The sequence below is a fragment of the Podarcis bocagei genome (assembly GCF_964188305.1).
Source record: "Podarcis bocagei genome assembly, chromosome: 3".
NCBI classification, from domain to species: Eukaryota; Metazoa; Chordata; class Lepidosauria; order Squamata; family Lacertidae; genus Podarcis; species Podarcis bocagei.
The window spans coordinates 69,960,249-69,986,703 of NC_138127.1; the positions used below are offsets into that span (position 1 = coordinate 69,960,249).

The 26,455-nt window shown below is 42.6% G+C and overlaps 2 protein-coding genes across 5 annotated transcripts in view; one reads left to right on the plus strand and one right to left on the minus strand.

Moving 5' to 3' along the window:
• The window catches only part of RASGRP3 (RAS guanyl releasing protein 3), a 30,525-nt gene extending 19,451 nt beyond the window's left edge, over window positions 1–11,074 (plus strand). For 2 of the 3 annotated variants that reach the window (XM_081188101.1, XM_081188099.1), the window contains 7 exons: window positions 31–147; window positions 2,617–2,732; window positions 3,716–3,863; window positions 5,719–5,755; window positions 7,853–7,978; window positions 9,243–9,607; window positions 10,162–11,074. In XM_081188101.1, coding sequence (XP_081044227.1) covers window positions 31–147; window positions 2,617–2,732; window positions 3,716–3,863; window positions 5,719–5,755; window positions 7,853–7,978; window positions 9,243–9,607; window positions 10,162–10,170 — 918 coding nt within the window. In that variant the 3' untranslated portion in view covers window positions 10,171–11,074. The remainder of the gene's footprint in view (window positions 1–30; window positions 148–2,616; window positions 2,733–3,715; window positions 3,864–5,718; window positions 5,756–7,852; window positions 7,979–9,242; window positions 9,608–10,161) is intronic. The other variant, XM_081188100.1, reaches the window with a different exon arrangement.
• A 3,046-nt stretch (window positions 11,075–14,120) lies between these two features.
• Window positions 14,121–26,343, minus strand: FAM98A (family with sequence similarity 98 member A). Of its 2 annotated transcripts, none has more exons than XM_081188107.1 (9): window positions 26,232–26,343; window positions 25,761–25,868; window positions 23,527–23,675; window positions 22,908–23,042; window positions 21,896–22,080; window positions 20,283–20,363; window positions 18,795–18,911; window positions 17,827–17,994; window positions 14,121–15,929 (listed from the first exon to the last, which is right to left on the minus strand). In XM_081188107.1, exons 2-9 carry the CDS (start codon window positions 25,811–25,813, stop codon window positions 15,153–15,155), a joined length of 1,665 nt encoding a protein of 554 aa, XP_081044233.1. In that variant the 5' UTR covers window positions 25,814–25,868; window positions 26,232–26,343; the 3' UTR covers window positions 14,121–15,152. The 2 variants fall into 2 exon arrangements, with proteins under 2 accessions (XP_081044233.1, XP_081044234.1); XM_081188108.1 differs by having other exon boundaries at window positions 25,761–25,821; window positions 26,232–26,303.
• Window positions 26,344–26,455: the final 112 nt, after the last annotated feature.

A 26,455-nucleotide genomic window follows, 5' to 3' on the forward strand; every position in this document is an offset into this window, starting at 1 on the left:
CTAAAAATGCTTTTTTATTTTCTTTGTTAGCAGCCTACCTCTCCAACAACCCCTAACAAGACAGTGGTGCCACTTGAATGGGCGTCCGGAGTCATACCGAAACCTGACCCGAACCTTATTAACAAACACATCCAAAAACTAGTTGATGTAAGTATTTGAGAGAGTGCTCAGAATGACTTGTGTGGCTGCTCAAGGTATACATGGGTGTCAGGCTGGTGCGGGAAACCTTTGGCCCTGTAGATGTTGCTGAACTACAACTCCTGTCATCCCTGGCGAGGATTACTAGGGCTGATGAGAGCTGTAGTTGAGCAGCACCTAGAGGGCCAAAGGTTCCCCACTCCTGGCATCAGTGAAGGATTAGGGATGCAGTCCCTCAACATGCATAGGATTGTCTAGTATAGTATGGGAATGTGCTGGTGCAGGCTTAAAACATAAAGCACAGTTTTACAAGGTGAAAAACTTACCATATTTTTCGCTCTATAAGACGCACTTTTTCCTTTCTAAAAAGTAAGGGGAAATGTGTGTGCGTCATATGGAGCGAATGCAGGCTACGAGGCTAAGCCCAAAGCCAGAACAGGGAGACGGAGCACTGTGCAGCGCTTCGTCTCGCTGTTCTAGCTTGGGGTTAGCTGCGCAAAGCCAGAACAGCGAGAGGCTATCCCAGAAGCCATATCCCTCTTGCTGTTCTGGCTTCTGGGGTTCAGAATTTTTTTCTTCTTGTTTCCTCCCTCCCAAACTAGTTGCGTCTTATCGTCCGGTATGTCCTATAGAGCGAAAAATACGGTATTTCCTGTTATTATATTTGAAAACCAATCAATTCCAGTGGTATGAGTTATGACTGGCAAATAGGTCATGGGATGTGAATGTTCTTAGAGCTGCTTCACAAGCAAGAATATGCTACATAGGTAGAAAGCCATATAGAAACCGTGGGCATGTGCTGTTGCACATAGGTTCACTTCAGCACATGTGGTATCTACTCCTCTCTCACCATAAATCAGAGGCAATGTATATTGCTTTCGCAGGCAGTGTATGGGGGTGTGACATGTACTGCACCCCATATACTGGCATATACTGACCCAGAACTGCATCATATGCCTTCAGCCTATAGATGCTGCCACTATACAATTATATCTTCCCATCATATGCACTCATGACAAAGAGATGTGTGTTCATGTTCATCATATGTGATGGTGTGCACATGATAAACATAAAGTTCTTTTTAGACAGAATCTAAATTCATGTGGGAAATCATGCCTAAAGCACACTGTGGAAGTGAGGACTAATGCACCCTATAATTATCACTCTACAGGGCCCAATAGGTCTAATTGGCTACAAACATTGTCAAAGAGGAGTCAATTTCAGGTGGCAATTCCATCTGCACTGAGGTGCCAAGGTGCCCTCTGGTTAAACTTCTAGGCAGCTGGCCAGAAGCATTGTCGGCAGGAAGGAGTTCCAGGACTTCTGTGCTGAGATCCAGATCTCCTCCCCTTTCCCCAAACCTAGAAGCTTAAGTTTTTTTGTTTTTGTTTTTACTTCTCGCAGGGGTGATGAACCTGTGGTCCTTCCGATGTAGTTAAACTACAACTCCCATCATCGCTAGCCTTGGTCATGCTTTCTGGGGCTGCTGGGAATTGGATCCAACACCTACCAGAGGACCACAGGCTCCCTACCTTATAGGGTGGCTTGGTGCTCTAGGTGAGATCCCAGCCCTGACATCTTAATTTGCCCAGAAGCATCTATACATATACAGTGGTACCTCTGGTTACGTACTTAATTCGTTCCAGAGGTCTGTTCTTAACCTGAAACTGTTCTTAACCTGAAGCACTACTTTAGCTAATGGGGCCTCCCGCTGCTGCCGCACCGCTGCTGCGCAATTTATGTTCTCATCCTGAAGCAAAGTTCTTAACCCGAGGTACTATTTCTGGGTTAGCGGAGTCTGTAACCTGAAGCGTATGTAACCCGAGGTACCACTGTAAATTGGCATGTGCAATTTTTTCTGCAAATCTGGATCTGGGCTCCAAATTCTTTAAGGATCTAACCGTATCCCTGTCAGCATGTATGAACTGCAGCTCCTTTATTACAAACCCCCACCATTAACAACCCCCAATCACCCTGTGGGGTTGGAAAGCACAGTATTTAAAATCCATAATGAATATATAAATGTATTTACCTTTCTGTTGGTGGGCCTTTAAGCGGAAGTTCACTACCTCCGCAGCTGAGTCCTCACCAATAGGATCCAGGGTTGGTGTCACCTCTGATAAGGCCCTGCTCCTGGTAGACTCCTGCTCAACTCAAGTCAGCAAGGACACCCAGAGTAGGTCTTAGATTGATGAATGAAGTGCACAGGAGAGTATATATTGGGGAAGGGGGAGGTGTGTTTTCATTTAGTGGTTAGTTGAATCATCTTTCAGTATGATACAGACATATCAGTTCTTGATATGAATCAGCTGTTTGAAGCTGGTTTTTGCTTTAAGATATTGGGCATATAGTACCTGACCTTCAGTAATGTTCTTCATTTAATGGTTGCTATCATTATACTTGGCTTTGATTTTAAATTGTGTTGTCATAATCTATTGCTCTTTACTTTCCACTGTATAATTTTCTTGCATTTTTCAGTCTGTTTTTAGGAACTATGACCATGACCATGATGGCTACATCTCTCAAGAAGACTTTGAAAGCATTGCAGCTAATTTCCCTTTTCTGGATTCGTTCTGCGTATTAGACAAAGATCAGTAAGTGGTCTTGCTCCTGTTATGGTTTTGCAGTGCAACCTTCTGCAAGTTTACTCAGAGGCAGCTCCCTACTGTGTTCAGTGGAGATTACTATCAAATAAGTGTGCATAGAATTGAAGCCTTAATTTAGAAGTGTCAAGAAACAAACAGAAATTACTTAAATTTGTTTTAATTTATACCCAGCCATATCCAGAATGACCAGGTGGGTGTTGGCCTTTCCTTCTCTCACTCAGAATCTAAACAGCCCATGGAACGAGTGATTAATATTCCCATTTTACATGTGAGAGTGACCACACAGTGTAAGCTGTTTAGTTCAGGGTCCAAACTCAGGTTCTGATGCACCTAGGTGAATCAGAAGTGCTTAAGGGATTGTGGCCACATAGGTAGAACTTACCATAAATAGAAAGGAAAAAGGATGAGCAATACTATAAAGATACTCGCAGAATGTCTGTTATTAAACCTGGGTTGTATCCTACCCTGCCATTCCAAGTGGAACAGATTTCCACTCATACAAGTGGACTTTCCCTTCCTTTTTTACCGCCGGGAAGAATTTGGGAACCCTGTGGAGTAGATTAAAGGACTGCAGGAGGGAAGAGAAAGTCCCATTGTGCTCATAAAAGTCTATTTGCGCAGCATTGTATATAACCCACTGATTATTTCATGAAACTCTGCATCATACATAAGTTACATGGAACCGATCACTCATTGATCAGTCGCTATGAGGACTGCAGGTGAAACGTTTTGTTGTTCAGTATCATTTTCTAAAACAAAAGAGACTATGCCCATGGAGAAGGGACAGGGTGCTCTGTTTATCTTTTGCAGGGGCTGCCAATGAGGTCCCCTCCAGACGTCGTTGGACTCCAATTCCCATAAGCCCTAGCGAACCTGGCCAGTAGTCAGGATAATGGGAGTTTGAGTCAACCCGATCTGTGGTTTAGAACTAACAGATCTCTCCACCCCCCCTTTTTTTTCTTTTGAAACAGGGATGGCCTTATCAGCAAAGGAGAAATGATGGCGTATTTTCTAAGGGCCAAATCACAGCTGCAGTGTAAAATGGGACCAGGTTTTATACATAACTTTCAGGAGATGACCTATCTTAAGCCAACGTTCTGTGAGCATTGTGCTGGATTTGTAAGTATGGATTAGTGCAGTTCTAATGTACTTGTGGGCTAAGACGTGTTTGTTTCTTCATTTTTTATAATACACTTTTTATCCTGCTCTGTTTCAAAGGCTTGAATAAATGTAAAAAGATCAACCGCGCACACTGTTTTGTAGGAGCGTCTAAATAGACCATATGAGAATGGTATCAAAAGTGAGGATGCCTGTAACTGAAGGCACTGGAGTCTGAAATTGAGCCCTATAGTGCAGTCCTAGGAACATAGGAAACTACCTTCCGCTGAGTCAGAACATGAGCCTATCTAGCTCAGGGCTTCAGACAGGAATATTTCCAGGTCCTCCCTGGAGATATCAGGGATTGGACTTGGGGCACTTTGCATGCATTTTTGCACTCTGACCTATAGTACAGCGCTTCCTCTGTCTGTCTCATACATGCCTACTCAGAAATATGTCCCACCGAGCTCATGGAACCCAGTCCCCAGGCAAATGTGGATAGCAGAGGTGGGGAATCAAATCCGGCCATTGTATGAAATGGGTCAAAATTGTCAGGTGGGCAGAACCACCCACCTGCTACTTACCTGACCTTACAGTGACATCAGGTGATAAGGTGCTTTCAAGTCTCCTGGTGCTTTGAGGTACCAATCAGCTGACCGGGTCTATTTGCAGTTGGCTCCTGCATCATAGCAGGGCTTGAACTGAGCACCCATCAGCTAATAGGGCACTCAGTTCAAGCTCCACTTTTCTGCATGGGTCAACTGCAAATGGCACAGCTGATCCCAGTGAGCTTGAATCAAATGCCTGTCTGCTGGTAGGCACTCAGTTCAAGCCCTGCTTTTCTGCACGGGTTGGCTGTACTATGGAGTTCCTATGAGAAACTCAGTAGTGCAGCTGATTCCTGGTGGCTTGCTGATGCTGTCAATCAGCTGATTGGTTGTGACAGGAAGTCTCCCTTGTCAATGCCCTTTAATGCTCCCTTTAGGGCTCCCAGTTATGCATTGGCAGTAGCAACTCTACCTGCCCCTCACCTGATATCACATAAGATGCCAGGTGCAGGGCAGGTGGGTATGGTTTGAAGAAACTGGCCTCATGGGACAAATTGGGATGCTTGTGAAGCCTAATTTGGACTGTGGGCTGGAAGTTCCTCAATTTTAGTGCACAAAATTACACTACATTTAAAAAATCGAAACGTTTTTTAATCCCAATACAGTGGTACCTCCGGTTGCGGACGGGATCCATTCCAGAGGTCCAGTCGGATCCCGAGGTTTCCACAACCTGAGGACCGCTTCTGCGCATGCACGCGTGGCGAAACCCGGTAAAATACTTCGGGGTTTGCCGCGTGTGCATCCCGAAGATTACGTAACCAAAGGGTTACATAAACGGAGGTTCGACTGTATGCCAAAATTGAATGAATTTAAAATGTAGAAATAAACTGTGTCTATATGTTAACAGCTTAAAATGTAGCTCGGTTATTCTTTTTCTCAATTCGAATCGAAAATGGTTTGGTGGGGAAACCACACCTAAATGCAGTATTTTATAAGGTATGAATTGTAGCAACTGTTGTGTATACACCACTTTCCAGACCACAGTGAGAGTGTGCAGGATTGTGTATCCAGCCCAGAGTCCTTATGGTGATCTGTTGAGTCAGTTCTCCTGTGCTGCCTCACTTGTTGGTCCTGGAAATGGCGAGGGCCAGTGTGCTGCCTTGAGCCTCACAGATGAATGGAGAGCTCTTTCTAACAGGAAGGGTGTTGAGAGCAGTAATTTCCTGTTTGCACTTTTGTAGCCTTTTGTTCCTGCCTTCATAATGAGGTTGTTTTCTTTCCGGCTTTATTTTTTATACCTTTTTATACCTTTTGTCTTTTAATTGCAGCTATGGGGTATAATCAAGCAAGGATACAAATGCAAAGGTACTGTAAATAATGTGTGGCTGCCGATTGCAAGTCATAGCCCCTCCAGTTTGTAACATAATGAATCTCTTAATTGCTGGCAAATGAGCAATGCCACATACAGTGGTACCTCGGGTTACATACGCTTCACGTTACATACGCTTCAGGTTACAGACTCTGCTAACCCAGAAATAGTGTTTCAGGTTAAGAACTTTGCTTCAGGATGAGAACAGAAATTGTGCTCTGGCGGCGCAGCATCAGCAGAAGGCCCCATTAGCTAAAATGGTGCTTCAGGTTAAGAACAGTTTCAGGTTAAGAACGGACCTCCGGAACAAATTAAGTACTTAACCCGAGGTACCACTGTACAATGCACTTTCGACCTCAGATGGATCTAGAACAGTGGTTCTCAACCTGTGGGTCCCCAGATGTTGTTGGACTACAACTCCCATCATCCCTGAGCTCTGGCCTTGCTAGCTAGGGGTGATGGGAGTTGTAGTTCAACAACATCTGGGGACCCACAGGTTGAGAAAGGCTGATCTAGAGAGTTAGGTGCAGTGCAGTCCCATGCATATTTACAGAGACCTGAGTCCCACTGTGGTCAGTGGTGCTTACTCCAAGGTAAGTAGACATCAGGGCCGTCTTAAGCATATCCGGCGCCGTGGTGCAAAGATCCCTCAGGCTCCCCCACCCCACCCCCCGTTTCCCAGAGTTGTCAACCTTTTCCCAAGCCTCTGCGGGGATCTCTCTCCTCCTGCGGAGGCTTGGGAAGGAAGCTGCACGCCCGCCAGCCATATGGTTGACGGGCCACAGCTGGTGGGCGTGCAGGGGAGGCCGCTGGCAAAGCCGTGCAGCTCCTCCACTCGCTGGGGCGCCCCTGAGAGGCCAGCGCCCTAGTGCAACGCACCAGTAAGCCCAATAGGAAAGACAGCTCTGGTAGGCATAGCACTGCAGCCTTAATCACTCGCAGGCTGAAAAACTATTTTCATTCTTCAGCTCTTCAATTCATTTTAACACTCAGCTTCGTTTAGATGCTGTTCACCTTGTCAGATGCTGTGCCACTGACTGTTGTTCTTGCTATTAGTGAATTCAGACAGTGCATGCCAAAACCTATGTGGCCAATATGGAGCAACTGAGAAACAAGAGGGAAGCATGTTTGGGGAGTTGTGAAGTTTGCAGATGTACAAAATAAGCCTTCAAAAACAACAAGACTTTGGGGAGGAAAAACCTCCCTGAAACAGCCCATTGGGGGACAGAGCATGTGCCGTAGCCACAAGCTGATAAATATCAGTTGGAAGAAAGAAACCCAAACAGAAAATTGGGGTGGGGTGCAGGGTGGAATAGTGTATACCTGTGAAGGGCATGTACGGCTGGCCCACACCATAAAACATGCACTGCGACATTTTGTTGCAGCTCTTGCTTGTTTGTAATTAATGGCATGTTCCAGCTGAAATTAAGCTGCAGTGAAAAATCTGGCATTTCAAAGTGCTTAGACCTTGTACCCTGCTTAACATCTCCCGTAATGGTGTGTGCATTGAAAAGTAATTCTAGCACATTGGAAGGACGCTTGGTTACTAATGCTCTGGCTTGGCCTTTTGTGACCCTATTAAGTAATCACTAACTCCAAGACTGGAACTGCATGTTACAAAAAGCCTGACAAATAGGTTTTCTTAGGAAACACCACTTTTGGAGTGGAGAAACAGTGGAGGAAGGGAGGGGGAGTTTCTCTTCCGCCTGCAACCTTCCAGTTTCAAATAAGAAGCGTATCAGCTGCTTTTTCCCCTCTGAAGCTCCAAACTCTTTGGAAAGGGTTCCCCAACAACTTTCCCCTTCATTTTATGTCTGTCATGTTTGTACCTGTCAGTGCTGTTCATAGTTAATAATGATAAAGAGCATTCTCATTGCTTCACAGAAATAATAATTTGTATGCAGCCCTAGATTCTATTCTAGTGTGACATTTCATGCTTGGCTTCCTCTCACATCATGCCACTTACGTGGAAATTCCTCAGACAGACTTTGAAAGCTTTTGCAGAGTTGAATTTTTTTTGTTGTTGTTTGCATCTCTTTGGAAACTGTAGTTTGCCAGATCCAATTTTTCTTTTCTCTGGCAATTTATTCCAGATTGCGGTGCTAACTGTCATAAGCAATGCAGAGATCTGCTAGTTCTAGCCTGCAGGAAGTTTGCCAGAGGGATGTCACTGGGTAGCAGTCACGGTTCTTTGCCTAATAGTCCATCATTGCCAGCAGGTAAGAGAGGACAACAATGGGTTGTTGAACAGTTTCCTTTGTTGCGCAACAATTTATCACATGAGTTTACAAGAATGCAGTAGCCATTGCTTTGATAAAGCAAGGAGCTTCTTTTATTCCCAAGGATATCCTCAATAACCTCACTCCCACAATAAATAGCCCTGAAGTGAGATTGATGGAGTATCCTCTCCAGTGAGATGCATGTGGCCCAATTTGCACAGCTGATCCCAAAACCTCACTTCCATGTGTTTGCATGTGAGGCTCCATACCAAAGTAGTGACCTTTGCCTGTGAAACCACACAACTTGCTCAAACCACATGATCAGCACTGCCCTAATAATTTAAGTGAAATTGTGAATATTTGAAACACCATTGAGAGAGCCTGCAGACACCCTGTTCCACCCATTTGGGGACGTTTTCAGGTCAGGTCACTTCTGAGTTCGATATGATGCACTTGTATGTGGACGTGCACATATCAGACATGCCTAAAATGGTCTCAGCCTGTACTTCTTTAGGCAGCACGAAACTAATCTGTGGAATTCCCTTCCACAAGAAGCAGCAATGGCCACCAACTGGATGGCTTTAAAAGAGGCTTAGACAAATGCATGGAGGAGTAGGCCATCAATGGCTACTAGCCATGATGACTGTTCTCTGCCTCCGCAGTTGGAGGCAGCAGGGCTCCTGAATATCAGTTGCTAGAAACGACAGGAAGAGAGAGTGCTCCTTACCATCAGAAAGTGCTTCTGAATGTTTAGTTGGAATCTCCGTTCTTGTAACTTGAATGCATTGGTTCAAATCCTATACGCTGGAGCAGGAGAAAACTAGCTTGCTGCATCTTCCATGTCACAGCCCTTTAGATATTTTAAGATGGCTAGCATATCTCCTTTCAGTCTCCTCTTTATCATGCTAAACATACCTAACTCCCTCAACTGTTCCTCATAAGGCTTGTTTTCCAGACCTTTGATAATATTGTTTGCCGTCTTCTGCACATGTTCAATATCCTTCTTAAAGGTCTGCCCTTGATCCAGGACCCTATACGTCTGTTGATGCAGCCTAGAATAGCATGAGGGTTTTTTTTGCTGCTGCATCACACTGTTGACTCATGTTAACCTTGTGGTCTGCATGGAATCATTCGCCATTCTGGCTGGGGCTGGTGAAGAACAGCTGGAAGACCATGGGTTCCCTACCCCTGGTAGAAAAAGGTGATTGGTTTGAAGGAGACAATGTTATTAGTAAAATTAATCTCTGCTTCTTCTCCTTTGTAGTGCAAGGTGAAGTATTTAACTTTCCTAGTGTAACTCCACAAAATCAGGATCTAGACAGCAGAGCAATCACACTCGTCACTGGCAATTCTCGAAAGATTTCGGTCCATCTACAGCGGGTAACCACCAGCCAAGCAACCCAGACAGAGCCGCTGTGGCATGAGTCTGGTTGGGGAGATTCAGGACCACACACCTTCCCCAAAATGAAGTCCAAACTCCATGGGAAATCGGGAAAGAATAAAGGCTTTGCAAAGTGGGAGAATGAAAAATCGAACATTCAAGCCAATATGGACACTGCAGTAGGAACTACAGCACATGTGTTGGACCAGAATGGAACAGAAGCGCTCCTAGAAAGACAGGAAATGGAGGTGGGTTATAGGATGTCATTAAACGTTTACTGTCAGGGCTTCTGTATTTTCTCTGAAGTGCTACAATTCAAGTCGTGCCTAAGAATTTTCTTAGATGGGGCAGGACAAATGCTCACCATTCAAGACCATGAGCATTAACTTAATTTATCTGTGGAATTTTTTTGCCACTGTGGCAGTTGTGCATCCTGTTATATGTAAATACACATATAGTTCATGTTCTGATCAAAATATTTAAATAGAATAAATCAAATTAAAGCATGGCAATTGGAATACTGGCTTGAGAGTTAATTTGTATAACCTAATGTCACAGGGTGCAGCTTTTACTGGTTCAGACTGCCTGCTCACTTTATATATTAAAAAACCTCTTCTCATAGTATGAGCCTAGATTATTTTGCTCCCCAGAGTTGGGGATGGATTTTTGTTATTGATTTTTAACATCAGGTAGCATGATTAATTTGTAATCCAGCATATGCCACCTTGGCATCCCGTTCGCATCCAGAGGTACCTCTGTATTAAGAACTAATACATATTATCTCATTTTTTGTTTGTTACAGGCTAGTTGAGTGGCTGCTGCTGCTGCTGCTGCAAAGCTGGAAGATAGTTCAAGGAAGTACAATGTGATATTCCATAAATTGCCAGATTTGGTTGAACATCATTCCATTGTCAAATTCAGCAGTTTGGTTTTTTCCAAAATCACCTGTGAAAGAAATTTAATGACAGTTACCGTATTTATTTTTGTTCACATAGGTTAAGTAGTTTGATCAGTCTTGCACAGACAGAAAACAAAGGAGTGTTATAGCTCCAGCGTATCATTATTTGTTTCTATTTCTCGGGCAACTGTGGTTCCAGACTATTTCACCAGCAAGGACATCTTGGCATCTGCAGCAATCACAGTTGTGGAAACCTGCCGGGCACATGTTAATATTTTGGTATATGTTAATGTCACACGTTCCGATATGGACAATGTGCTTTCCCCAGTTCTTTTGTTTGAGACCGCATTCTTTGTCTGGCACTGACAGCTACATCATAAATGGGTGGCACTTGAAGACTTGCACAGCCTAGAGATTCTCTTATCACAAAGAATACCTCTGCACAGTCATTTCATTTCCAGCTTTCACCAGAATGTTTTGTTTTGTCCCCACCCCAACGAAGTTTGGAAGAGGTTTACATTTTTCTCCATTAAATTTGTAACAAGCTACTGTTGTGTGTGCTACAAAGTCTCCCAGCAATAGTTCACTGGAAGATGTCACCTTCAACATATACCAGATGTGGAAAGGCTTATGGAATACAGGTGCTATGATGAGTCATTGAAGGAACTAGAGAGAGAGAGAAAAGACTTTTCAAGTGCTATGCCTTATGATGAAGAATCAGGTAGTACACATTTTAGTCTAACGTTTACTGGTGTTTTGTTTTTACTCTTTTCAGCACACTAGAAGTTACCTAAATAAAACACTTGATTTCATAAAATGCAGTACAGAATGTTTAATGCAACTCAAGAATATACCGAAGCAGTGTGTCCTTCTGCAGAGATCATTTATGAAACCAAATTACATGGGTAAGCTATTGCCTGCCTGAGCTAAGCTTTCCTGGCTAGAAAATGAGAAACACTGTGCTCGCTTCGGCAGCACATATACTAAAATTGGAACGATACAGAGAAGATTAGCATGGCCCCTGCGCAAGGATGACACGCAAATTCGTGAAGCGTTCCATATTTTAAAAAGAAAAAAAAAGAAAATGAGAAACACTGTCCCCATAACACTGTGTCAGAATGTTTTATTCTGCAATTTACCGACCCTCTGTATTGTACCCAGATACTTGGATTAGAGGTCTCTTCCGTGTTACTACACTACTAAAAGCCAGAGAAAGCTAGATGCATATAAAAATGAATTCCGTAGTATTTATATTTTTGCTATGCTAGAGAATAGGCATCCCCTCTAATTAATTTACCTAACTGGTTAAACAGTTCCTGACTGATCTTTGGAAGTGTCCAAGGATGCACCAGCAACAGTAATGTTTGATAAATGATGCATACAGGACCTTGTGCCAAGGGTTTCCCTGAACTATTGAGACTACAAAAATAACTGGCAGTATTACACAAATTCTGCCAGAACCAAAAACCCCTGAAAATCTGGAGAGGCACTGCCAATCAGCATGGAGAATGCTGAACTAGATGGGTCAATGCTGTGATTCAGTACAAGGCAGCTTTCCATGTATCCTGGAACCATACGATGACAGCCACTCACATACTGTAAATCTTTTTCCATCTGCTGGTCAGCCTTTCTCTTGTACAATCATTTCCTAGCTCGAAAAGACTCATGGTATCCTATAGCCAGCACCATGTGAACAGGGCTAACCACATATATTTTTTAATAGCTGTATAGGAAGGAGAATGACCAGCATAACTGGCCTTGCCCACATAGTTCCAGTCTGCGACTGTTGACAACAAAGCAAGGAGCCAGAGGTAACTTGAGAAAGGCCCCATTTGAGGCCTGCACATCCATCCCAATTCCATAGCCACTTCAGACTGTCTCTCTAACACAATTTTGTTACGGATCGAATCTCATGCTACTAAGGAGCAAGAAGCATTTTATTCAAGCACAATTATGTTCACTAGTGTTAACTCATTGTTCAATTAACATGGTAGATTAAACGGCACTACTGCACGTTTCACCCGTGCAAGCAGAATGCCTTCATGTTCTATAACAAAGTTCTTTTGCATTTTCATGGGTATGTGTAACTTATTCAAAGATCTCTGAAAACTAGTCTCACAGCCTATCCTAAGCACTGCTGGTTCCCAGAAAACCGTGACAAGGAATTCAGAGATACCAAGCTACTTGAAAATCTCACCCTAGTTCCTTGCACTGAATCAGCAATGTTTATACTGACCCCCTTTTTTTTTTACTTTCAATATCTTTTGCGCTATGGCATAGAAAGATTGCATTAAAAACCCAAGGCTTTCTGAGACCAAAACCCATCTGCACAGAGATGCAGTAATTTAACGCCACGTGGAGACAAGGATGCATCATTTTCTAGGACATGGAACACAGAAACCACTTCAGTCTATTAGTAGGAATCGAGAACCACCTTTCTTTGTTGCTTTTTTTTTTTACTTGTGGATCAGGAGCAACACCTAGTGGTCATAAAAACCTTGACAACTTGATTGACCATTGTGATGCCAGTATGTATACTGTGACATATTTTTGAATTTTTGCCAAGTCGGAGGTACAGTGGGCTTCAGAATTCTGTGCCCACATTCTTATTCTGTGTTAAGTCTGTTGATTTCCAAGCTATACATACCTAATGCTAATGGGTTACGGTTTACAAGTAATCTATACCTTACACATAAATAAGAATTAATGTACTTCTAATAAGATATGCAAAGCAATTAAATGCAATTGACCTTCTAATCAAAGTATAAAATACACATACTGAGTTAAATTGCATGCATTTACTTGCTTTCCGTATCTTAGTATGTTTACAAAATTCAGGTCTATGGTGAATTTAGGGTGTCTTTCTTGGTTAAAGACTTTGGTGGCAAAAGGGAAAGGAGAATACCATATAGGGAAACTGAAACTGAGTCCCAAGGTCAGGGAAGAGGAGCAAGTACAAAGCTGATTTCTAGGCATACAATAGAATGATAGCCCACTCTCCTCTCATTTTTAAAAGCAGTTTAAAAACACTTGCCAACACTTGATCAAGATGTTTTCTACATCCATGAGAATTAGCAACTTGGCTATGAATATGTTCTATGCAGGGAAACATAACGCTTATACTCCTTGACCTATAATAGCATTTAGGATCAAAAATTGCTTGTGATCAATACACCTGAAGGGGAAGAACCACCGCCTTCCATTTCCCTGCCACTACTAGCTGTTCTACTTGCTACAACCAAGAAACAGGCAGACAGGTGAGAAGCCCCATCCCTATTTGCAAGCTTTTTGACCTCTGATGGAAACCATTAAATGTCTCGCATTCTTAAAATCTAGGAGGCAAAATATATAGGTGAGACAGCCTGTTCCACCTGTCTAGTGTTTAACTATTCCTGCCAACCCCCCCTTGTGCACGCAAGAGGGAAATGTGCACTTGGGAGAGAAGTAAATGTGGTCTGTGCGTGTGGGTCAGATGCATGGATGTGTGGCCTCTGTGAGAGAGAAGTAGGTGAGGAAGGAAAGGCAGTATGAATATTGTGTTGTCTCTCCGAGGGAGAAATGTTGTGTACACCTGAGTGGCAGATGCATGTGTTTGTGGTTTGTGTGTGTGCAGTGTGTGGCCATGTTGTGTATTTTAACAACTGTGGTGTGACGTCGACACTCAGGACAAAAGCTTACTTCCCATGGAAAGCCTGACACTTGGGCAGCAGCACTGTCTACTCTTTCCAAACTTGGTCCATGCCCAGTGGCAACCATTTTGTTGCTAGCATCCACAGCATTTTCTCTAAAGTCAAGCTGTGCCTGCTAGCTCAAAAATATTGGTAACCCATGCACCAACTGAAAGGTAAAGAGAAACAAACCAATAGGAGAACAGATACTTTTATTGCTCACCTTTTATACAATAGCACACCTTCAGCCATTTTTCTTTCACAGCTTGACAATGTTTCTGTACACACACGCACACTCACACTCATACACAAAAAACCCCCAGGCAAGGCGCACTGATGTAACTTTTAGTAAGGAAAACTGTAACAATCCCACCTGAAGGGCATTTTGTCTTAAGTTAGATGCCAAAAATTGAAACCATCCTATAATTGCTGATCAGTGGTATTAACTCGTGCACAAAACAAGTTTCAGCTTGCCATTACTGCTCGCTAATTTCAAGTAAAAATTAGGCTGGTCAGGGGATCAACTGTTTTCTGGTGTGTGAAATGAATCTGAATTATGCGGAAGCACAAGGCTACATATACTATCTGTTCACAACTTAGCTCGGTTTGTTATATGACCTTTGCGTGGCATGACAGTGGTTGGGTCTCTGATGGGGACATGAGTGTGGTTTTGATCAATGAGAGATAAGGCTATTGAACAAGTCATCAGCAGAAGAGCTCATATAATAGACATGGACCCCGTGAAGTAGGCTGCAATTCTGTGCAGTTACAAATGCAGAAATCCAACCCACTTCAAAGGGTCTTGCACACAACTAACTACACACACCTGCAGCTTTACAATACAGGTTTGAAGTCAGCTTGTTGTCTACAGAAAATCAGGGTGAAGAGCAATATTCAAAGTGGCTTGAAGAGCGGAAGATTCTTAAAGGAAGAATGAACTCATGTAAAAACCGACAGACATACTAGTTTGCATATTAAAGGTGTGACAGACATGTACTCAATTTTCCTTTAGTGAACAGAACCAGGACTGCTGTCTTAAAGTTTTGAGCTTCCTGGAGTTGAAATGCTGCATTTTAGGCAGCATCAGACTTATGCACACCTTTCGCAGGCGCTCAAAAGCAAAGATCATTTACCGGAAGCAGCCTGACATGGCCTGGTACTAATTCAGAAAGAAAACCATAGAAAATCTATTACATGAGCTCTGCCCAAATGGAAGCTTTTGCAGCCTCAGCTTGTGAAGTGTCTTCCTTGTCCAAATCCAGACTGATTGTACTGATATCCCCCATGTTGGAAGTGCTGCTCAAACTGCCCCCCTTGATTAAAGTTCTGTGCACCTCTTGCTCCCCCCCAGCCACCTCCTTGCCCGCCACGGCCGCCACGACCACGGCCCCGGCCTCCTCCGCGGCCTCCACCTCGATCATTGGAGTGCCCATCTTGATATCTGTTGTCTTGCTGGTAGCTGCCGCCACCACCTTGATATCCGCTTCCTGAATATGAAGATTGATAACCACCATAGCCACCTCCTTGATAGCCGCCACCACCGTGATAACCCCCAGTTTGAAAGCTTGAGTCTCTGTAGTTACTATCCCTATAGTTGACATCTTGATAGCCACTTCCTCCACCATCAGTCCAGCCTCCTTGGGGTTTGCCTCCTCTGCCTCCCCCTCTGGCTCCATAGTCATAGCCACCACGTCCTCGCCCTCCTCGCTCGTGACCCCCGTGTTCATGGCCTCCACGGCCTCCGTAGGATGAGTCGTACCCTCCGCGGCTGCCACGGTCGTAGCCTCCTTGGTCATATCCTCCGCGGCCTCCTCGGTCATGGCCCCCTTGCTCATAACCTCCACGACCTCCGTAGGACGACTCATAGCCACCTCTGCCACCCCTGCCTCCACCACTTTGCTGCTGAGGACCATCTTGCCTTTTTTGCCACGGTGGCATTTCAGGAGGAGGAGGTTCAATTTCGTTGGGTCTGCCACCTCTGTCAGGCACTCGGCCCATTAATACCTAAAAGCAAAAGAAGGCAATGTGTTGGAAGAATTAACACAAGGGAAGAACTGCACTACGTACAGTGTTAAAAACTCTGATATCTAAGCTAATCGCCAAATGGCACCTTAAACCTAGGTTATGGGTGCCACAATGGAATGTCTACGTGCTTTTTTTGCAATTGATATTATTCATTTCATTTCTATACCGCTTTATATTTCAAAGAACAAATCTAAAAGTGGTATACAACACATCAAATAAAGCAATCCAGAATAAAACAAATTCAAACTTCAAGGAAAATATTTCAGATCCTTCTCTAAGGACCTGAGTCTAAGTGACATTTGGCTTTTCCCAGTTGCCAGCCTGGCATCCAGAGATCTCCATGTGATTGCAACTGGACCCACGCCAGTCACAAAGCATGCCTGGTACCTGAATAATTTATAACACTATTTAATAATCTGAAAACACTGTACTTTAAAAAAAGGAGTTGAAATGGAAGTGTACAGAAGTGATGTACTGAAGAAGGGGGGTGGGAAGGATCTTTCAGCAGATCAAGATGTAATCCTTTATTATAGCAGTGCTTAGGGATGGAGATGGTCCACATCTGAAATGCAGAAAAAATCGGCTTCCTTGCCCATTACGTTTTATTTTTAAATTTTCTGTTAGATATTTTCTCTTATTGACATAAGGTATCTTCCAGATAGATTTTACATTTTGGGACTCAGCGATCTATTGCTCTTTTGCTTTAAATCTAAGGAAGCTTTGGCTGTATTTTTTTCATTTCTGAAAATACTTAGTCTTGAAGAGGTAGTGGTAGTCCTTGTATAGTGGGGGCTTTGTTTGGGATACCTAAATGACTACATTGTGGCAGCAAGAGATATAGGGGAGTGGCAGTGCATTAGAAAACAGGCACGGCATCAACACTTCGCATGGGTACTTTGGGGCTAGCATACACTGGTCACCACCTAAAAACAACAACTTTAAAAAGTGTTCTGCTGGGTGCACTGCTCTGGCAAGTGCTGGCAATGGACACTAGATAATTAATCACTATTTCCCCAGAGGGGCCGGGGTGTGTGGGGGAGAGAAAGTGGGGAGAGCAGCCAGTGTAGTGCAGGGGACCCCCTCAAGCCCTAATTATGGAATAGGGGAAGAGTATGACTCTCAAATATAATTGAGAAAATTCATGGCTGACATAGAATTTGCATCCACATCCATCCAGTCCCACATGGCTTCCACTAGGTTTTGCTAACTTTGTTGAAAGTCAAAATATGCTTCCAGAGATAAGCACAGCTACAATAGAGGATTTTCATGACATTACCGCATCATCTTGTTACATGACTACCTTGTAATACTGCAAACCAGTATGACTGTCTTACTGTACTTTGTGCAACACCAATTTATTACTAGCATGTACCTAGACTTTTGCCAATAACCTTTAGCAAAATAATATCTAAAAATACTCTTAAGTAAACAAGGAACTCATTCTCAAATATGGGGCAGTTTTTAACTCAGAAAGGCTGATCCTCTCTGCCAGAGCTCTTCAACCTTAGGTCCCTGGTGTTGTTGGACTACAACTCCCACCATCCCCAGCCACCTTAACCAATGGTCAGGGAGGACGGGAGGTGCAGTCCAACAAAACAGGGGCCCCATGGTTGAAGAACCCTGCTCTGTGCTATATCAACATGTGACACAGAACAGTTAACAACTCCTGTCCAATGTAGCAGGTTGAACAGTTGGCATTGAAACCAGCCCCCCCCCCAATGCCATTTTGTAAAACTGGTAAAAGGACCCGTGGGAAGGGAGAGGCAAAAACAGAGTGTGCATTGTATGTGCTGAAAGCATGCAAAGATTTCCCCATCAAGTTATTTAATATCCACAGCACAGTAGGAACTAAATTATATCAATGTGACAAAGGTACCTTATTAATAGCACATGCAGTCTTTTCTCTGATGGACCCGCTGCTCGTCCTCATAATCTTTGACAAGTCTTGCCGAGCTGCCAAGAGGTGAGCGACAGATATAGCGCATTTGGTAGTAAGGGTGGCACGCTTCGGCTGGTAGACTTTAGCCAATTTCTCTGTTTGGCTCTGTAATCCAAAAAAGAAGAGAGTCAACAGATGTAAACAAACATTCAGCTAAAAATTAATTATTTACCATTTTAAACAACAACAGCTCCAAGGACAGATTAAGGCCCGCGTGGCAGGCAACTAACAATTCATGAGAAATGCTGTGTGAGCTCATGGGAAAGTGCCTAATGGTACAATATACCAGCTTATATAAATAAGGTGTAAATCCAGCTTTGGAGACTTCCCCAATGTTATTTTGTTTTTCCACTACCTATTTCGCCAACCATTTTCCAAGTCTGTATCTCATTCTGCATTTCTGAAACTTGTTCAGGCTGCATTTTAAAACTGCAGTTTCCCCCATTTACAGATCTCCTGAGAAAAAATGGTTCAAAACAAATATTTATGAGGCACTGTAATATAGTGATTTCGGTACACTTTGTGAAGCAAATGATTAGCAATGCTATGGGGTAACTGTTCAATTAGAAGCGGAAAAGTGCAAAGTGCTAATAATCGTTTCACGATGACATTCTTATACTGGCAACACATGTGAAATGAAGATACGCAGTGAGCTACACTGAAGTTTTCACTTGCCCCTAGCACAAGTACACAGCTGATGATTAAATTTACTCCTAAGTGTCAGCAAAAGCGTTACCAAATGAAATATAAGCTTTAAACAAAAGTGCTTAGTACATTCAGAGACAAGTCAATTAAATTATGGGATACTTCCACCCCCATCAGCGCCATCAGAGTTTTTTTGGCAGACAGACGAAGAAAAAAAGCTCTTTGCAAGGCCAAAGCAAGTTGCAGAATGCAAACTGTACCTTTGCTCGATCTGACCAGCCAAACGACTGGACAGTCACATCCAGACGCTTCACTAACAATTTCCTCCGGACTTCATATTCATTGGCTATGGCTTGATTAATAGCTTCAATTTTTTCCTGAAATAAAAATGCATATCACATATTACACTGCTTCTCAGCCAAGGCATTCCTAGTGTGCAATGTACTAGCGTACTAAGCCAAGAAACAGCATCTCAGGCCCATGTGCTCCCCAATCATGTGCTAATCTGGGGGTTTCGATCCCAGTCTCTTAACACCGTAACACCATAGTTCCCTGGTTCCACTGTAATGGGGACTTGCAGATTAATGTTAGTTTACTAGCTACAATTTTAAAGCACGGTCTGATTCCTGGCAAGTTAAACCAACATCAAATGACTGCTCCCCATTTTGGATGTAACAGAAAACCATACTTTAAAGAGGTCAGGACCGAATGGTCAAAGTCACTGAGCAAGACAGGGAAGCTAAGGGAGGGTACAAGAGTCAACAATTTTTCCTGGCTTGATCAACTACAGTTTATGAAGCCACAAGTGTTACATGCAGACCAGACCTTGGTGGTTAATCCATCATTTAATTCACATTTACTTTACATGCAAATAACAGAAGAGGGGTTTCTCAGTGGAAGACAGCATTGTATCCTCCAGCACTACCTCAAAGACGTTAAAATTTTGAAAATTCTAGAATTAAAGTAGCCTTCATCTTGACCACAATCAAGAACACAACAGTTCCATAAAGACTCAAACGTTTTAAATCCAAATTGATAAAACTAACACAGATTCCTAGAAGAACTATAATATCAGTGTTCCTATTAGTGCTGTGACTGTAATGGAAGGCCAAGGTTTACATTTTCTTATCTATAAAATAAACACAACTATACATATTAAGAACAAATGCCAGGAAGAGAAGCATCAGATGAAATGTTCCAAGTAATTGGCTGCAGAATAAGAAAAAGGACCTCTGCAGCTCCTGCTTAAAAACTTTACTGGGGATGCCAAGACTAATTTTAGGATGGGCTATAGTTTCTGCCAAACAATGGCTCAGCATCATTGAAGACTTGGAGAGTAAAACCTTCCCCATATCAGGATGTCTAAAGACCCAGATCCTCTGTAACCTCTATTTATAGGTGTATAAATATCACACACTGCTGGACTGTCCCTACCCCAAGTTGCATCGCTGCTTTAATTATGGTTTAATATAATCCCTAAATATGGGGTTCCTCATCCTGCATTCCTGAGGGATGTCAAGATATAACAATCAATTGTGAATTTGGATGTGTTGAACTTGGGACAATCAAGAATCTATTTTCTCAAGTGCATTTTGCTTCGCTCTAAGTAAAACTGAGAACTTGATCAGAATTGGCTAGGCCTTGAGAAAAATCATCACACAGTTTTGCTTAATGTACATGAAAGAAAATATATAAAACAAAAAGAGTCAAGGATAGAATAAAAAGAGTTTTACAGACATACGACTTACCCAATGAACTGGACCCAGTGGTTTTGACAGTAAAGGTTTTCCTACATGATTTGCAGGAACCTTTGCTAATGTTTCTTTTAACTGTAATAAAAAAATACTATGTTAGTATAGAATAGCACAGTATCGTAATGCTTGCTCTCTTCCCCACCAAACATATGGATTTGGAAGGGGAATTTGAATGCTTCATACATAATAGAAGCTACACAAAAGAATACATTCCTAAAATTTTCAGATAATTGTGTTGGTTTAAAATAAGAATCTTCTGCAATTCTTTAATAACATCATTATGACACCAGTAAAGTAAACAACCTCTTATTAATGTGGGAAGGACAGACAACTTAAAAAAATTTCTCAATTCAAGAATGAAAGCCTTTTAACCATATGTCTCAGTAAAAATATGTTGCAGTGAGTTCTTCTGCTCAGGGTTCCAGGTGCTGCATTCCATTCCCACCAGTGAACATTCTTTGCCCACTGAGCATGCTTAATTCTCACTGGCCGGTTGTTTGTTTTGCAATGGGGACGTTCTTGTGCCCAACCCTAGCTACATTTAAATTTCTGATCACTCCATTAATATCTATGGGCAGGCCTCACTTCCACATCCCTGGAGACAATTTAAAATAGCTTCTCAGTGTGAACTGGGAAGTGACCTATTCACACAATGAGATAGTGCTTTATAAACTTTCATTTCTAGCCATCCTATTCCGACAGTTTCCCCCCGCCCTCTCTTAGTCTCTCAATATCCCATGCCACTTAAGAGGATTTGTTCCCCTGCCCCCCCAAAAAAAACTGGATTTCCCCTCTAAAGAAAGTGAGTATCTGCAAACCTTAGCCTAACCCTAAATCTGCTGATACCATCTTGTGTGCATGGATGGTACATTTTTGGCCACAAGCACAGGAAAACTTTGCTATTAGCATTGCTATTAGAAATAATGATACCGAAGGACAGGCTTCCATCCAGTAGGTAGTGCCATAACACACACACAAAACCTTTTCACTCTCAAGGGTTAGTTATAACTGCTAGAGGTTGTCCTTAAGAATGAGTCTACCCTGTATACTAAGATAATCTTTGGAAGCCCTTTTCCAAGGGTCCCCACTAAATGCAGCAAGGTGGGGGAAATGGAAGAAAAGGGCCGTCTCAGCGGTGGTGCTACATTAGTGGAAAGCTCTCTCCAAGGTGGCTTGCCTGGTGCCTATTCCAATGTCTTTTCAGCACCGTTCCTTTCCTGGCCTTTTCACTCCCTAATTTTACCCACTGTATGTTTTATGCTACTTTATCTGCAGTATTTCAAATTCATTGCTTTAAACTATGCATTTTTCGTTGTATCTTATTATTTGATTTGTAAGCAGCCCTGAAATATGTTTACTGAAGAGCAGCATATAAATCTATTAAGTAAACATAAAAAAGCCTAATGAATAAGAGAGCTTGGATCCCAGGGTTTGCTTATGGTGCTCTATATACGCATTCGAGCTTTCCCACCTATCTATTCTTGCCATAGTCCATCATGCTCCCAGAAAAGTCACTTGCTTTCTTCAGAATGCCATTCCACTGCAGTAGGATGACAGCTGTAAATCATGGATTCAAGCCTATGTACCTCAAAACCCTCAGTTCTTACCTTTTTTTCTATTCCACTGAAGAACTGGAACATAGTTATGTTGGCAGGAGGCTTAGACATGCCCAAAGCAATACATATGCCTTTCAGCTCCTGAAAGACTTCACTACCACCCCCCTCCTGGGCTTTTTTGGGAGGAGCATTCACACAGAGCATTCTGGCAGCTTCCAGTTCTGAGATGAGGTATGCTGAAGGAAGAAAAGCTACAATTTAGCACCTTTTAACAAATATCTGCCTTAGTTAGCTGTGAACATAAAAGAAACTATTCTGGATTCCATAACATATTTATGTTTACTGAATGAGAGGTGAGGTTCAGATAAGCAAGGATTTAAAAAACAGAATAGCAAGTGGCAGATCTGCTAAGGGTAACAGTGCTCAAGCAAGGATGGCACGCCTTTGCAGAATGTGATTTATTAATTTAGATATTTAGACATTGCTTTTCAAGCAAACCTCACAAAGTTGTTTACATAAGAATATGGTAGAGCATGAGACTTTTAATCTCAGGGTTATGGGTTCAAGCCCAACGCTGGGCAAAAGATTCCTGCATTGCAAGGGGTTTGAGTAGATGACTCTTGTGGTCCCTTCCAATTCTATTAACATAAATATCAATTAAAACTCTGTACTAAGACAGCACAGACAAAGCACAAATAGGGGTGGGGGGAAGCTAGATCTCTTCCAAGAGCAGGATGGTTCTTAAGTAGCTGGGGAGAGCTGCTATTCCTTCGTGTTTACTACATCACATCTGAATGAGATGTCTTTTCACTTTCAAATGCTGACAAAGTTTGTTCATAACAAGCAAAGAGAAAAATGCTTGGTTATTGTTGTTTTTACTTGGACAGCTTCCAATATGATACAGACGATATGAATCCAAAGCTTCAACAGATCCGACTATATTCTCTTTCTAAATATCACAGTATCATAAGTTCTTAAGAAGGATCAGGGAAAGGACAAGTGTCCTAATTATCTCCACAGCGGCACAAAAAGAAACAAAAAGATTTTGTTATATTCAACTTACTGAGCAGCAGCAGGCAGTTCTTCTGATTGAGAAGGCGCTTGGTGACATCTCCTGATATTAGTGTTGTATATGGGCAGTTCATTTCACCCAGTAACCCACTCATTTCAAGCTGGAACTCATCTGCTTCCGTGGGACCTTAAGACACAGATCATTTTCATTTAAGAGGTTCAACTATTAACTCTTTGCCACGAGTTAAGACAAAGTTACATTATGAAGAGACTGCTTCCATACATGTTATCAAGATTCAAGGCTGAAGATTAAAATAGCCTATTTTCTTTTTTTAAAAACCCCAAAAATATGATTAACATTTCAAACAAAATTAAGAACTCAGGTGATACAGAATGGTAAAAATAGTGTCTTCAAATGAACACTTGGGTGGGGGGAAAGCTCACTTGTACAAAATATAGTGGAAGACAACTACTAAATTTGATTCCATGGAGATGTAGGCAAAAACAGAATGTGGCATTGGGCACAGTATTCAGCTTCCTGAGAAGTTCAACTTGCATGTGAAAAACTTTTCACATCAGATTTGGAAGCATCTATACCAGTACATGCTTTCAGAGTTAATATGAAAGACATAAATAAATAAATCAATGGTGTCAGACTCATGATTACTCACTGTTAGTCGCTTGCACATTTTCTTCTAGTTTGCAAAATAGCCTTAACTCTGACACTAGCCAAGCACAGAGTTTAGTATATTCAGGGGAACTGGCCCCCCCAGAAGCTGCCTGGGTCAGAGCACCGTCTTCTAACAATGGGCCTTTGTAACTGGCAAACAAACAAAAATAAGAACATGTTATTAAAAGCCACTGTACAATTTCTGAGGTATGTAATCCATGCATATTTGGTGATAACACCACTAACACTTCAATATATTTATCTGGAACACCAGTGATTTCAAAGGTACTTCCTTCAAATTAGCATGCTTTGAATTGAAGTCTATATCCTCATCAGCATCTTTATTTTTTTGCTCACAATTTCCCCTTGTTATAATTATCTCTCTCATTCCTTCTTCTCCCTAATGTTTGATGCCCTTGCCTCTTTCTCCCTTTGTAACTTCCTCTAATGCTCCTTGCCCTTGCAAAGTTTAGATTATAAGCTCCTTGGAGCAAGGAACTGTCCTCTTTTTGTCAGCGGCAGGATTGCATTTAGACTGGAGATGTAAGATACATCTAAACAACAATAAAAGTATAGTAGTGAAGATAAGGGGGAAATATACATTCATTTTTGGCTGCACTAGCATGCTACTTCTCCCCACCACCACGTCCCTGAACAACAGAATCAAGGAGAGAGAACTGATGCAGATGTTTTGGGACAACTGCCCAGCCAGCCATAACAATGCCAAAGAGATAAGCCCCTGTTCTGCTTTAAAAGCAGCTTTTCTCTTTCAAACTGGGAACCACTGTACTCACAGTACTACCCCATGCATGCACTTTCGGCACTTCTTTGGATCCCAATCCAGGTCTTTACTGAATAATGCAAGCAAATTTGTTTTTGAGAACACACATGACAAAATTCCTTACCATTCATAGTGTATTATCTATTACTACTATTTACAAAAAACTCAGAAGATTTGCAACAGCAAGCAAAATCCTCTGTTGCAGGCATTTTAAAATTTTCTGCAGCAGGTATTTCTAAATATTTGCTAGCTTATCATCTTTTTTTCCTGAAAAGCCAAACAAATCAAAACAAAAACTACAGGAATTGTGCCATCTTACAAAAAAGAAGCAGCAGCAGCTAGAGAAATGTTCCAAAAGCAATGAGAACCTTTTGTACAGTATGCTTTTAACTGTGTGGGTACAAGAGAGAAATAGCATTACTAGTCCCCACACCACATAAACGGAGCATCACACTTGCCTCATAGAAAAGGCTAAAGCATGATTAACATTAGTCTAGGCAGGTTTCCTTGGTACTATGTCTCACTGTGTTCATTTAGGCTTACTTTTACATATGTGTAGGGCTGCAGCATGAGAAATATTTGTGCTAAAAGGGAAGGATGAATGGCAACTGATTCATATTGTAGAATATATTTATAGGGAATAACAGTAAATATTATGGAGAAGGAGCACTGAGGTGGTGGTGGGGAGTCAACATTGTAGAAATTTCTTTGTGGAGGTTTTTTAAGTGATGCTGGACTGCCAGATATTTTTTTTAAGTCTGCTGAATGAATGTGGCCCTGCCTTCATGCACAGCACACGGCAGTAACATCAAATACTCTGTGATCTTGGGATGCTTTGAAAGGTGGTGGAGGCAGACGGTTGATTTGCATTTTCAACCATTTTTAGTGCTATTAGACAACGCTGTGAGATTCACAAAGCAGTTCATAATTCAGTTGAACGTAAGTTAGTTTCATTTGCAGATGATATACTTTTGTTCATTTCAGAACCTCAGACCAGTATACCCATCTTGATGCAAATGATAAGACGCTTTTGGTAAAATATCAGGTTATTCTGCTAATTGGTCCAAATCAAAACCCTCCTCCAAAATAAAGCTCATAGTGGTTTCTAATCCAGTTCATCTCCACAGCTGCTTTATTTCAGAAATAAATCATATGGTTCGAGACTGTTTACTAGGCCAAAGAGAATGGATCTTTCAATGCGCAGAATGTTATCTTGTTAAGAAACCGCTATAGATATTGCCTTTTTTTAACACTGAGCGCTAACCTCCCCTCCCCACCTCCACGCAACTCCCCCCTCCAAAAACACTTCAAGAATTAGTGATGATTAGTACTGTAAATGATTGCCCCACAAAACACAGAGCACGGGGGTGAGGACACATAACAACAAAAAACAACACTTTTTTTAAAAAAATCCAAAGTACAAGTTATTTAGACATATTTGCTCTCATACATACCCGAGGTCTTCCAGCGACTCTAGGATGTCATTCTCCATGAGCTCAAACTCCATTTCCAGGGCTTCAGAATGAGCACAAAAGAAAAAGGGGGTTGGAAAAACCTAGAACCTGCAATTAACAAACCCAGACTCGGTTAGCAACGCCTGAGAGAATGCAGCGGTCACCATAATGACTGGCGCAGAGTGGCTTGAATGCCCTGCTCGCCTCACGGTTCGCCTGGGGAGGGGGATATCGAGCTCGCCCCACACAGACCTGCCCCCCACACCAGGAACAGCCCCACTGAATGCCCGACCACCGACCCCCCCCCACCCTTCCCAGGCGACACTGTCCCAGAGGTGGGCAGGCGTTCAGGGGCTCCTGCTTCCGTTAAGAACTGGCTCTGGCCTGCCTGGCCCCCCCCTCCCCGCCCTACTGAGGGGCGCCGTTCCATCCCGCCCAGCAGCGCCCCAAACCTCCTACCCCGCAACCTACCTTTCGTGCAGCTGCTCCGCCGCCGACTGCTGGGTTGGCATGTCAGGAGGTGGGGGAAGGGCGAGGAGAGGGGGAAGGCCCCCTTTGCCTGACCTTTCACCTCACGAGGGGGGGCGCCGCCAATCTCGCCTGATTGAAAAAAATGCTCCGCTCTACGCCTTGACAACCCTCCTGTTCCCTCACACTCTGCCTCGAACGGTTCATATTGGTCTAAGAAAGCCTCT

Coding starts and splice junctions, on each gene's coding strand:
- FAM98A (XM_081188107.1), bottom strand. CDS start 25,813: ATGGAGTTTGAGCTCATGGAGAATGACATCCTAGAGTCGCTGGAAGAC. Junction 23,676..25,760: donor GAGTCGCTGGAAGACCTCGG/GTATGTATGAGA, acceptor TTTGTTTGCCAG/TTACAAAGGCCCATTGTTAG. Junction 22,081..22,907: donor GAACTGCCTGCTGCTGCTCA/GTAAGTTGAATA, acceptor TTCTTCCTTCAG/CATACCTCATCTCAGAACTG.